General features: G+C 42.8%; 1 protein-coding gene across 1 annotated transcript in view; it reads right to left on the reverse strand.

Annotated features, from left to right (window-relative positions):
- ankrd13b (ankyrin repeat domain 13B) overlaps positions 1-13,673 on the reverse strand; it is a 47,504-nt gene that overhangs the window by 4,270 nt on the left and 29,561 nt on the right. Inside the window, exons 7-13 of the mRNA XM_084351675.1 lie at positions 12,050-12,116; positions 10,789-10,870; positions 7,941-8,005; positions 5,730-5,866; positions 3,749-3,906; positions 3,296-3,484; positions 2,512-2,675 (exon numbers count right to left, since the gene is read on the reverse strand). Coding sequence (XP_084207801.1) covers positions 2,512-2,675; positions 3,296-3,484; positions 3,749-3,906; positions 5,730-5,866; positions 7,941-8,005; positions 10,789-10,870; positions 12,050-12,116 — 862 coding nt within the window. The remainder of the gene's footprint in view (positions 1-2,511; positions 2,676-3,295; positions 3,485-3,748; positions 3,907-5,729; positions 5,867-7,940; positions 8,006-10,788; positions 10,871-12,049; positions 12,117-13,673) is intronic.

The raw sequence follows: 13,673 nt of genomic DNA on the forward strand, positions 1-13,673 counted from the left end.
TTTGAAGCCTTGAGTTAGCATAACGGCAGCTACCATCTTGGTTTTTTGAAAGCTGGGGAGGAAATCCTGATTGGATCTGACTGAGAAGGTAGCCCCGCCCAAAAGCATACCATGCTTTATTGTCTATTTTTACTCTCAATGGGGCCATATTTTACAAAATGAACATCATGTTGTGTTAAAGAAGACTTGGAACTAGAGATCAAGACTGTAAACTTATTTGGAAACTGTTTACTGAGGTAATAAATCAAGTGAGAAGTAGGATCACTGTCTCATAAGCTTACATAGAGAGTAGAGTTGCCCCCTGCAAGCCCTTAGAAAGATGTAGATTCATGGCACTTCTGAATTGGCTTCACTTTGCAGACTTGGGAGCTCCGTCCATATTTAATACAGTCAGTGATTTGTACTGAAAAATGACTTTCATACAGAACATTTAAAGTCATCGTAGGGTCCATGGTTTTGAATGATTTCACAACAAATTATGTACGCTGTTCTTTCCATGTTTCTAGATGTATTTTCGACCCAAGGCTGGATTGCAAGCAGGTTGTTGTGTGGCTATTACTTTGTTGTAATTTAATTAATTATACATTTGTTTGTTAAACAATTAAAAACGGTCTTTCGGTGGTTCCTGCATTTTTTTATTTGCTCCAGAGGCGCTGCTTTATAATCTAGTATTAACACATTTAAATTTAGAACTATTGATTTATTGCCATTTGCACAGGCACAGGACAGTAAAGGTCATTGGTATTCATGTGTGCTTTAAGTCAACTTTATATTAAAAAAAGGCAATAAAAGACCAGCAAAAATACACACAAATCCTTTCGCTACAAATTAGCGCTCAGTAAACTACGTCAATATTAAATATTCTTTCACCATTGCAGGGTAATCCTGCTCTGTTCCTGGCTTCTATCCGGTCCCTCGTTTCATTTCAGTATACTATAAAATCAAGTGAGAGAGACTTGAAGTTTAGTTGAGATCAGTCACATGAAAGTGAATATTTCTGAATCTTACATCTATTATAAAACAGACCTTCTAGGACAAAATGTGGCGTCATTACATTTTTGGGGAGCTTGAAATACTCACTGCGCTGACTACCTCGCTGTTTCCTTTGTATGCTAATTTTGTACTGCACCAGACTGAGGTTGGATGTTCACACCATCAAGAGTCTCTCCTCATTATAAGCCAGCAGGTCTGATTTCGTGACAACGTACGTAGCTTATGCGAGTAATTCGGTGTGACAGTCCCTGCCCACGTTACCTCACAGTAAGGACAGAAAACGAAACGTGATCCTCCCAGGATTCAACTTCAATAAAAGTTTCATGACACTGCAAGTTTCACATTGTAAAGTAAAGTAAAAATAAAGGAAACTGTGAATGAACAGCTGGACATTACAACCATACGGTGTTTCAGAAGATGGCAGGCTGCAATGTAAGCTCGAGTTGTACAGTAGTAAACGCTGTACAACATGTAGTGTCAGCACTACGGCCCTTCAACACCTGCCCCTGCGTCCGAGTTAGAGCTGTAATTAAAAGTGTCATCACCTCTTTCATCGCTGTTTGAAGCAGCGGTACACCAGCTGAAGACAGCAGGCTGCTGAGGATGGTTGTACAGACTACAGCACAAATCCTCAGCTGCAGCCTTGCCTCCGTCTCCTCTACACTACCTTCCTGTATCCAAGCTGAGAAAACTCTGAGGATGTTCTCTGACCTTTCTGACCGAGCCTATTTATACCTCTCTCTCTGTAGCTCTGGAAGAAGGCCAAGGACTATCAGGACCTGGATCTGTAGGATTTCAAAACAGCACCTATCCTGAGGCAGTGTTGAATGTAATGGGCCTGGGCGGCACACTTTACAGGCAATTTATTCTACTTATTGATTTTACTTCAGTATTGATTGTTTTTTATTTCGAAACTGGTTGCTTTTTTCCTACTTCAGTATGTCTATTTGTCTGGTCCTGCTTGACTTATTGGTGAATTTACTGCTGTAATTTGCTCTGGGTATTTCATAGAGGGAGTACGGTGCATCTCGGTTTATACGGCAACGTGTGACTCTTAAAAAACTTCAGGCAAAGCTTTTGCAATCCGTGTCCCTGTCGTGGGCTACTGGATGTTCATATTTACTGTGTGCACAAGTGTGAGAGCCAAATTATCTACACAATCAAAAGTGAGATGAGATGGCCATTACTTAAGCTCCTCCCCTGAGCAGTGATCGTCAGGCTGATTAGCCTGCTGGCTATATCTGACTGAGCTTCCAGCAAAAGTTGTCATTTCAGCTGGAAACATTAATGAACAGCAGCTCCAAACCTCTGTCTGAAATCATTATTGCAAAAGTTATTATTATCACTGTGAACTGCGTATGTGCCATGTGAGGATTGAGGGCCCGACAGATGTGGCAATAACCTCGGGGACGGGACATAACAGTCACTTCAACAAGTCCTAGTTTAAAGATGTCTGACTGGTGTTTCCTTCATGTCAGAACAGAAGATCATCAGTCAGGAGCGTCACAGTCCGCCCACCTGATCATATTCGGAGCCGGCCTCCAGCAGACTCTGCTGTATGGCGAACTGCAGCAGGTCCTCCTCCTCCTCCCTCATGCTGTCTCTCTGCTTGCCTCCTAGCATGGTGTATCCAGGCGGGGCCTCAAACACACACGGGGGAATGTCTCCGACTCGGCACGACACTGCAGCACACGGGGGGGGGAAAGGTAAAGGGCAAGAGACGGGAAGGAGTGTTACCTAACAGAGTAGGAGATCGTACCGGACTAAAGGAGAAGAACAGGTGAGGAAAAAACAGAAGAAGAGTGACTGCTGAGTGAAAAGAAGTGAAATCCAGATAAAAACAAGCTGTATCAGGCAATTTCCCCGGCATATTATTGTTGCCAAATATTCTAAACTACTCAACTGTGCGTGTTTTCACAGGACTATAACTCAACGGATTTCTGCGAGATAGAATCAAGGCTTTCCAGAGTGGTTCCTTCTGAGCGGTCACACGATAAATTATATCTCCCTTCCGCATGGCTGCAGATTTAAGCGTGCCTGTTGGGATCCTGATCAAGTGTTAGGATGATGAAAGTGGGCCATAATCTCACACTCAACACAAAGAACACAACCTTCCATCCGACATCGGTGATAAATACTGCGCATAACTCTATCAAGCAACTCTAAACTCTGTCTGTGGAGTGAACTATGGGCCTGGTTCTGCAGTAAATGTTCACAAAGCCCTTCTCGGCTGAAGAGGGAGATGTAAGAAAAGCCGCCGCTGTAATAAAGTAGAAAACAATGTATGGGAGTGTGTTCTCACTGGTGGAGCTGGAGCTGGAGACACTGGAGGAGTCACTGCCCGGAGACGGGGTGTCAGTCCTCGGGGCGTCCCTCTGTCCCTCCCCCTCCACCGCCACTTCGTTGTCGGTACGGACGCCCGTCCCCTCCTCGCAGCCGTTCAGGTTGCTGAAGGTGATCCTGGCGTTCAGGATGTGGTAGAGAGGGATCTCTGCAGGGAGGGAAGATGCCATTTTGTATTGTGATTATTAAGCTATCAGTTAACTTCTCGTGGCTCTGCATCAGTCTCATCATCCAGTTAACCATGTGTGTCCTCATATCAATCCCTTTTTCTTCTTCATCCCTGTGTCTTCGCTTCTCTCCACCCGTCTCTGCATCTGTTTACTCACTTTTCATTCTCCAATCATCCCCTTTATTTAACCAGCCGTCACTTTAACCTCCCTCCCTCCATCAATCTCACTCTCCCAGCTCTCACCGATCTTGATGGGGAAGCCAGGCGGCAAGCGCAGAGTGATGAAGTCACGCAGTTTAGCGAACAGGGCGTTCGAGATCGCCATGAGATCGATGATAGGCACCACTTGTTCTGCCAGGGACAGGGGGTGGGACTCACACAACCACAGCTTAGCTTTAAACCTGGAAACAGAAACGCACACACAGAAGTTGTTTAATGAATATTACCAAATAGAAGTCTTACTAAAGTATAATTGAAGCCATTTAGGTCTTTGTTGAATTAATTTGTCGTGTTGCCAGCGGTACACAAAGACATCGATTACATCAGCTAACACTGTCTGACCACAAGCTGCTGAGTCGTGTTCAAATTGAGGCCAATCAATGCTGAAAATTTAAATTGTCCGATAATGAACACAGCATCGAGAGGCAGCTCTGAAACTTCACTGAAATGCTTCGTCCTCATGACGTCCTGTCAGTTTTTATTAAGTGCCACAAGACAATAAAACTCAGCGAAGAGCCTGTTAGAGGAATACAGGACAGAAGATGGACGGCCGGTTGGCAGGTGGTTGACAGAGGCAGTTAGTTATTGCACATCCGATTCCCTCATCTTGATATTAATTAAGGGGTTTTTTTTGAATGGCTTTTTGGTTAGATGCCTGAAATGAGGTCTGTGGTTAACACAAGCTTGAGAGATTTTCATGATTTCTTCTCCAACATAAAATACGGCAGTAAACAGCCCACACCTGAATTATAAAGCGTTTGCGTGTCTTAAAAAAAAAAAAAAGGTGGTTGCAAACAAGTGGCTAATGAGACTACAGAGGATGTCGGGGACATTAAAAGCCATCAGGCCGAACACTGAGACTCATCTGCTCATCTACTCCGTCTTTACAGGCTGGCGTTGCTTGTAAGCTATTCTAACTCGAGCTTTACTGGTAGGTTGATCAATGTATGGTAAAGTGTGTGTCGTACGGTGTAGTAGGACACTTAGTGGTGGTGACAATGAAGTCATGTGACTGCGATGTAGTTTGTTTATAACCTAATGTTAGCTTTTTACGTCATGTCAAGCTGTGTTTATCTGTGAAGATTATCTTGCTGAACAAAATGCTTAAAGCTGCAGTATGTAAGAATTTTGGTCAAAACGTTATTATCAACAGAATGTGAAGAAATAGCAGTTTGGATGTTTTATTGAAGATGTCTATGTATTGTGATGAAAATGATACCTCATGAGGTTAGCATGCTAACCAGCTACCCCCTACCAGGTTTGGTAGCTCAAGAGATGATTTCCCCATATTAAACAACACTAACGCTCCCCCAGTACTTCGAGCGCCCAGCCTGGTGGCCAATTCTTACATATTCTACAATTCAATTCAAATTCAAATCCATTTAAAAATCAAATAGGCTTTTTGTTAAGGGAACCAGTGGCGATGCTAACTTCCAGGGTAGCCTATAAAAGTCATCCCTGCAGCACCCTTCTAGAAACCAGTATCAGCAAAAGCTTCGGTTGATCTTGAGAGACACTACGGGGCTCCTACACTTCATTTTTTCTTACGTTTCATGCGGTATAATAGTCAAGTACAGATGATCTGTCAGCAGTCTGTATAATAACTCTCCGCCAGCTTTGCAGGAATCTCAAGTGTGTGAATATATGTGTGTGTGTGTGTGTGTGTGTGTGTGTGTGTGTGTGTGTGTGTGTGTGTGTGTGTGTGTGTGTGTGCGTGCGTGTGTGTGTGTATGCATGTGTATGTGTTTCCCCCACTATTACTTGTCCATGTTCCACCTCAGGATCTTGGTGGTCAGCTGTCATGGATGGCTGATTTTGACTCTGCCAGCATGTGGGTAAGAGTGTGTGTATGTGTGTGTGTGTGTGTGTGTGTGTGTGCCCGTGTGTGTGTGCCTGTCTATTCTCTGTCCATCAGTTTGTCAGCTCTGGCACTTGGCGGTGAGTTTGGAGGGCGACTTCACTGGATGCATGGCTGCCTGTCTGTTCTCCTGTCAGTCTGTTTCACCTCTGGGTCTTGGTGGTGAGCTGGCACGGGTGGCCGATGTCCCTCTGAGTTGGTGACGAGCCGGGGTTGAAATATTCCTCGGCGGTCAGCGCAGAGGGGTTGGTCACCGCGGGACACGACATCTGGGTCACCAGGGCCTGCGGAGAGCGAATAATGAATTATAAAAACTCAATGTGAGCGTACGTCGCCATTTTAAAGATCCATGTTAAAAAACGACTTTGAGGGTCGAAGGGATTGTTCATCATTAGCGGTGACTCAACCAGTACTTCACCAAGTGCGAAGATTTCTGGCTTTTAAAACTCTTTGCTGTTAGTGATGTTAAGTAAAAAACCACCTACTGGGATTTCAAGGCTTTCCTCTTACCTACTGACATTTCCAACAGCTCGGTGAAAGAAAAATGTGAGAACAAATGACAAAGCAGTTTTCTTTTTCAGGCATTTTGCATCATTACAGCTGATGCGCCTGTTAGTTCACTGCTCTAATTAGTAGCTCACTGTCAACTGTTAAGTATGACTTTTATTAAACCTGTCAAAGGCAAGCCGCCATTACTGGAGGAGAGTGGAAGCTGCCAAAGACTTGTGAAACAGGAGATAAATTATTGCTACGTTGTTGCATTTCCCTCCAGATGCAGTCAATTCATCACAACCAATGTATGTAGGTTTTTACAGCTGCATGGGATAACATGTGGGGTGTGTGTCTAAAGTTGAGAAGAGCAGAGACGACAGTGAGGGGGAATAAGTGAAAAGACAGAATACAGAATGAGGAGAAGGGGGGAGGTATGACTCATAGAAGCTCTCCAGCAGAAACAAATTAAAAAACATAATCAATATTTGAAAGCAGGTTGGAGCCTCTGAGTTACTGTTTAACTCTGCAGGCTTGCTCTGCTGTTGACACAGCAGACTCTCACACTCACACACAAAGAGGTGAGGCCATGGTGGTGATGCTAATACTGAAGATGATAATTCACTGACAAGGGAAACTATTATACAACACTTTGTTTTACAGTCTAGCACTGTCGCTGTCAATAAATAGTCTGCTCGCTGTACATAATCTGTTAACATAAATCCTGCATGCTGCATATAATGTAGATATACGTACATGTATACATGCATATAATGTATAAAATCAATCTACCCCATCTATGTTTATTCATTTCTTTATTTCTATGCCACACTATCGCTTGTTTACACTACAGAAAAGCTGACTTGCATAAATATTTAATGGTGTTGGCCATGGTGCTCTTAAAGTAAAGTTCACCTAAAAATGGTAATTCAGTCATTATCTCCTCACCCCCATGCCGATGGAAAGTCAGGTGAAGTTTCATAGTCCACGAAACATTTCTGGAGCTTAACAGCTAAATAGCGTTGCAGCATTCTCCTAAACAACTGAAGTAGATGGGGACTTATTTTAAAACATAAAAAAAAGACATCCCCCCAAAAAAAGAAAGAAAAAGAAATGACTCTGTACAGCTCCACTGGCGTAATACGAGCCTCCAGAAGCCCTGAGATCCCAAATTGATTTGAAAGACATCATTTACACCCTCAAAACTAGGTCGAGCTTCTGCACCCACTTTAGACGGGGTATGCGCTATCACCTTTAGCTTAGCGGCTACAGTGAAGATTAGGCTTTTAACAAAGGTGTCAATAAAGTATTTTCAAATCAATTTGGGATCTCAGGGCTTCTGGAGGCTTGGATTACGCTGGACGAGCCGTCTGGAGGCTTTTGATGTTTTTTTTTAGGGTTTTTTTCCCCAGTTGGTTTTTTTGGACTTTCCAACGGCATGGGGGTGAATAGACAATGACAATATCTTTATTTTTGGGTGAACCTTTCCTTTAATAAACTGTATATACACTTTACGCACACTTTATTTTTTACATATTTTTGTACCATTTGACATTATTTATTATCTTATCATTCCTAATATGTTCAGTTTTTCTAGTCCTTGCTTTTAGCTGTATGTCTTTCTGTGTAAGTACACTGAGAGCAATATAAAGCTTGAGTTAAAAGCTCATTCAGACTCTGATCTCATCCAGTCCAATCACAACATCAGCACCAGAACCCATTAATCATGGCTGTTACCAGCTCGACCACCATGTTCTTTTCATTTATTAGATTGAGGTTTTTAGGACTTGATGTCATTTTCTCAATCGATCGAAAAAAGACAATGTAATCCTCCATTTATATGTAATCCTTTAAACCAAGTGTACTCACCCCGTTGTTAGGCCCCATGTGTTGCTCCGCAATCCCAAGGAAGTTCTGCAGTGGAGTCTTCCCACCTGCTCAGAGACACACAACGGTGGTGAGTTACACCGGAAGTATAAAATTACACAATCACAATGTACGAACTCAAACTGTGCTGTTAGTCTGAGTTTTGGAAACTCTCTTCAGTTTAAGTACCTGGCAGAGGACCCAGAGCTGGCTTGAGTTGGTGCTTGTTTATCAAGAGATGATGACGGATGGGCTCATTCATCTCCACGGCAACTGTCTGCGGTGTCATTTCTCTCTACAGTGTTTTCCTCAGGATAACTTATTGCATTATATCAGTATTTTGTGTTTGTGGTCTTATCATCCTCTAAGAGCCAGCAGGAAATGAACAGAACCATACTGCACTGAAATGAGTTAAACTGAAGAAAAATGATGCTTGAATACCTTCTAAATATCAGATGAGTAGTGTGAAACTAGAGTGAAACTAGAAGCAATATGAATTTAAAAAGAAATTGAAAATAGCAACGCTTGAAGGGCAGATCCAAAGATATTTATATGCATGTGTGCATTGCATTCAAAACTTGAATCTAAAGTTTTGTTAAACAGCTATGTGATGAAAAGCCACAGGGCTCCTCTGACTACAGCAGCAAGAGAAGAAAAATACCTCTCGACAGTGTCAAGCTGCCTTCTTTGGATCTTAAAGGGTACCTCCATCAATTTTACACGTACAAGTGTGTACAGGTCTTGGGGAGTACAACTGCGTATGTGAAAAAAGTAGCGTAAAGTGTTTTGTAGCTTCAAAGAAAGCTTCATGTAATCTGATAAACTGCCTCCAGTGATGTCACTCAGTGTCTAAGTTGCATTGTGGGTAATGTAGGTGCCAGGTTTTGAAAAGCAGTCCACCGGTTTCATCTTGCACACCTATAACACTGTTTAAACTGTACAGTTTTGATTTTATTTCTTATTCCTCTTCAAACTCTGGTGCCTACATTACCCAAAAGGCAAATTAGTCATTGAGTGACATCATTGAGTGACATCACTGTTCATCACTATCATTACTTATCACTATTTTTTTTCCCACAAATGCATGTAGTACCCTCCAAGACCTGTAAACACACTTTAATGTGTAAACTTTGGTGCAGTTACCCTTTAAAGATGCATCGTTTGGAATAATAACTTGTATCTGAAATGTTTTTTGTACAATACAGTTGTCTTTAAACACATCTGCCCCCTCGCTCCTTCACTGAACACCCAGAGTCTATGAATATGCAAATATTGTTCATTTCAAAAGCTTAAGTATTCGGCACATCTTCACTAAAAAGTCGGTTTTCAGAGTCTGTACAGATAACAGATAACTTTGAAAACAGTCTTCTTGACATAAATTATTCTGCAGAGTAAAGGTCCGACATCCAATTGAGCGAACAATAGTCACAATAAATATCTGCCCGATAAATTATTGGCCTCAACGACTTAAAAAGTGCAGCGTCCAGGAACTCCAATACAGTAGGTGGCAGCATGCTCATCTAACGTTGGTTTGCATTTTGTCGATAAACACAGAGAAGAAGAAAAAGAACGGCAGCACAGTGTCGTCACGCTCAAACTGCTGCACCTGCGTAAACACAATGTAGACTAGAGAGCCAAACAATATTAAATCATCCATTTTTGCTCACTACATCTGAGCCTTCCTCCCCTTCAGCAATAGATGAAACGTGTTTTGAAATGGAGGAGGACTTTAAAGTCCCTAAGAAGTTGTGTCAGATCTGAAGTGGCTAACGACTTAATTGGGACTGTGTGGGTGTGATATGATTCGATTGACGGTGACCAAACAAACCCACCAATCATCATCACATTTAACGTTTTGATTTAGTCCTCACCTTTTTCCACCTGAGCCCTGCCCACTTCAAACCAGCGAGAACATCACAAATACATAAATCTGAACTGTTTTCTGTCACTAAAGCAGAACATGTGTTCATGCAGGAGCCCATCACACAGTGGAAAAACCCCACAGTGCAGACACCCTTTATATTCAGAGTGCATAGGAATACTAACAACTGCAGCCTATTTAGACATGAGAGAGAGATGAGCAGTGAAGAAAAACCACGGGCAGCTTCTCAGTGTGTGGCTTCGCTTCAGACGTGACTGGTGCTGTGGCTGTCCTCACTAACCAGAAACTGAATTAGTGCTAAAAGCAATGCAAAGGTTCATCAAGTAGGGTTAATGACAGTGCAGCTTATGAGACAAGTGTGCACATTTTGACCTTCAGCCAGCTGGTCCGTCTGCAAGATGCGGCGTGTATGTGTCTCTCTGAGGATATATATAGCACTCAAAGTTTTTTTTTACCGTGTTAACAAAATGATGAAAAGTAGCGCAAGGGAAGGGCAAACGGAGTGAGTCACTCATTCATGAGTCAGTGTTGCGCTACTAAGAACACTTCCCTGCTGCATATTAGCAGAGTGCAGGTGGGGATTGTGACCTGGGAGAGAGGAGCCCTCAGAGAAGCGTGTGATGGTTGATCCTGGCTGACAGCGACAGTCCAGGGAGGGAAGCCTGCTAATCCTGTTTGATTTATGATCTGAACCAGAAAACGAGACAGAGCCACCGAGTGAACGTTCCGGGCTGTTAGCCGGAGCCTCGGGGTGATCTCATCGAGCTCAGGTGAGGGGGATTACTCATCAGCGACTCTCTTTTAATCAGACATGTCGTAGCACTCAGGCTGGGGTTTCCAGCGGTACAGAGGGGATAACGGAGGAAATCAGCTGCTGAAGCTGTGCTGCACCTGCACGTAATGAACACCCTGATGATATCGGGTGCACATTTAACAGTGAGGTGCATTTGACAGTATACACCGACGTACCTTTTGTCTTGTTCTTGTTCTGGTCTGACAGATGGTCAGTTCTGGTCCTGGTGATCAGCTCTACGTTGGATGCTGCGTACACCTGAAAAAGGAGGAGACACATCTCTTGTGTTGTGTTTGCTCTGGCATCAGGGACCAATGAACCGAAAATCACCTAATTAGTTTCCTACCTGGTATGTAGGAAAGTATTAAAGTAGTAACTGTTCTCTCTGCCATGAGCCGGGAAGAAAATGAGCATTAAGTGTTGTTATTGCACAATTGAAGGATATGTTGAAACTTTACGTTTTAAACTTTGCGTTTCTTCACGTTTCCCTTCAACACTGTGCTTACAGGCTGGTTAGGTTTAGGTGTCGGGAAAACAATGTTTTAGCTTAAAATACCTGGTTACCAGTTGGAAAATGTCCTGATGTCTCCCTACAATTTTTTTTAGTTGAATATGGGGCCAACAGCGGTCGAAACGTAGAAAGCTGTGACCCTATCAAACCAAGAGTTGTGTGTATCATTGCAACCCTCGTTCCCACTCTGCAGCACACAGGCCGAGATCTTCAGGCTACTGTTCGTAGCCGAATGCTGGAATTCCTCACTGGTGACCACAGAAAAGGAAACGATGATAAAAAATTGAGCAGGCTGCTGATTCTATGTTTAGGCTAGACGGTGGACGAGTGAAAGGCAGAGCTAAAAAGCGTCTGGGAGGAGAGCAGCCCAACAGGAGTTGTCTGTGTATGTTTGTAACTCTAAATCAATGATGCAGAAAATAGATGCTTTTCAGGCAGCAGTATCTTACTGTAGGGCCTGTCTGAAGTGCTTTTAAACCACTAGTGACAGATGGTCCTGGGTGTCTGACACTCTTCTCCCATTGATCCCTCCAAGAGGTCAAGAAAACAAATAGGGTCAAGGTAATGCACGTGTCTGCGCGACGCATATACTGCTTTTTTTTTTTTACTTAATTTTAATAGACCATCTGGTCTTTTTATGTGCTGATGAATTTTCCTCACCTGGGGGCTAATTCAAGCGAGCAATTGCTGTACTTAAATAAATAGCATCTTAAAATAGCACGTCTCTTTATCTAAAAAGGTAGAGGGTTATGTCCTCAAATGTCCAAAGCGGAGGTTTTAAAATAACTTTAGGAGTGATTCATTCTGGAAATTAAACTCTCTGAGTGAAGTGGACTTTCAGGAAATATCAACCCGAGCTCCGAGACCAGTGGTTTATCTGCACACTGTGAGAGATCAGTGAGCTGTCTGAGCAGCTGGTACTCTACCTTGGCTTCATATCCATTCACCGTCTCAGTCTTCTCGCTCCTCCAGCCCAGTATGCCCGTCTTATTCCTGCAATAAAGATTCAACACATCCCACATGAGCTCTCAGTGGTCTCATCTCTCAACCAGTCAACATACAGTAGCATCACAGATTACTTGTCCCGTCCCAGGCAATCCCCAGATATACATCTGAGATATATAGTACAGGAGACAGGACAGGAGAGTTAAATCAACCGTCTCCCTTTAGATTGCAAGTCACAGGCCCTGTTTTTTCTCTGTAAAACGCTGGCTGAAAACAAAGAAAATGAAAAGTAACAAAACAAAAAAAAAGTAGGTGCTAAGCTGTACCTGTATTTTGTGCTAATTAGCAAATTATAGCATACTGTATACTCAATTGAGACAGAACAGTGTATTCAATGTTTTACCTCATCACTGTCATTGATTTTTCTAAACACAGTTTATGCTTATTCTGAAAATGATGCCAGCAACATGTTTCTACGATACGATGTTTCCTTCATCATCTTCCATACAGTTATCTACTTCAGAGTCCATAGCACATTTGTTTTTTTATACTTTTTATACAATTGCTTGAATTATAGATAACAAAAATAGCTAAAACCACTTTGATTGTATAAAAGATTTTACCACATAGGCTCAGGAACACTTTGTTAAATTGTTGGAGGTAAAAACAGTTCGTTTGCAAATGATTGGGATGTTTTTATGATGACATGTTGATATGTTTGATGTTTTTATGTAAGTTTTACAGTTTTACAACAGCGTCCTAACTTTCATCTGGAACCTAAGGTGTAACTCATCTAATGTCAGACAAAATCATACCACTGTGTGACTTTTGAAGTAATATCATAGCTCAATTACTCAGCTCAATTGAAAATTAAACGTTTCCATGCTCGGTATCTCTGCCCCAAAAACAGCAAAACTGCAGCGCTGTAGTTTTTTTGCATGGCTGCGTAAAGACGTATTAACTCCGGAGGTGGATGTCCTGTCGGTGGTGCTTGACAAAGTGGTTTGCCCGAAAGCATCATAAATAGATTATTGGCATGTAGACAGGAGTGCTGACCACGGAAAATGCACAGAGGTGACACTGAGGTACAAGTCTGACAGCGAGATGATTACCCCCCCCAACCACCCACCTCTGCCTGCCTGCTCACTTCTCTCTGCCATTCACCTTGCTTTTTTTATTTGTTAACATTCACTTCCTGTCTCCAGATCTCTCTTCATAATTTACCTATCCATCACTGGGACTCTCCGCAGTCTATTTTCCTCCCTTTTCTGCCTCTGAAACCGCCGACTCCCCCTGTTTTGGCTCACATATTGTGCTTTGTCCCCTGTATTCTTGTACCCCATTCATCTCTCTCTCCCTGTTTCTCTCTACATGTCTTCAATTTCCCCCCTCACCTCTCCCTGTCCCATCCCTCCTCTCTACCTCCCTCTAAATCTCTCCCTTTCTTTCCATTGTCTCCGCTCATCCCTCTCTGTCCAAAACTTTCCTCGTTCCGTCATCCCTCTCTTTCTCTCTGTCACATCAGTCTTATCTCACCGCCTGACTAGAATAAGATGAGTTTTGTCCTCTATGCCACGTCTCTTCCTCCTTCTCCACCCCCTTTCC

The sequence above is a fragment of the Pagrus pagrus genome (assembly GCF_965226575.1).
Source record: "Pagrus pagrus genome assembly, chromosome: 4".
NCBI lineage: Eukaryota > Metazoa > Chordata > Actinopteri > Spariformes > Sparidae > Pagrus > Pagrus pagrus.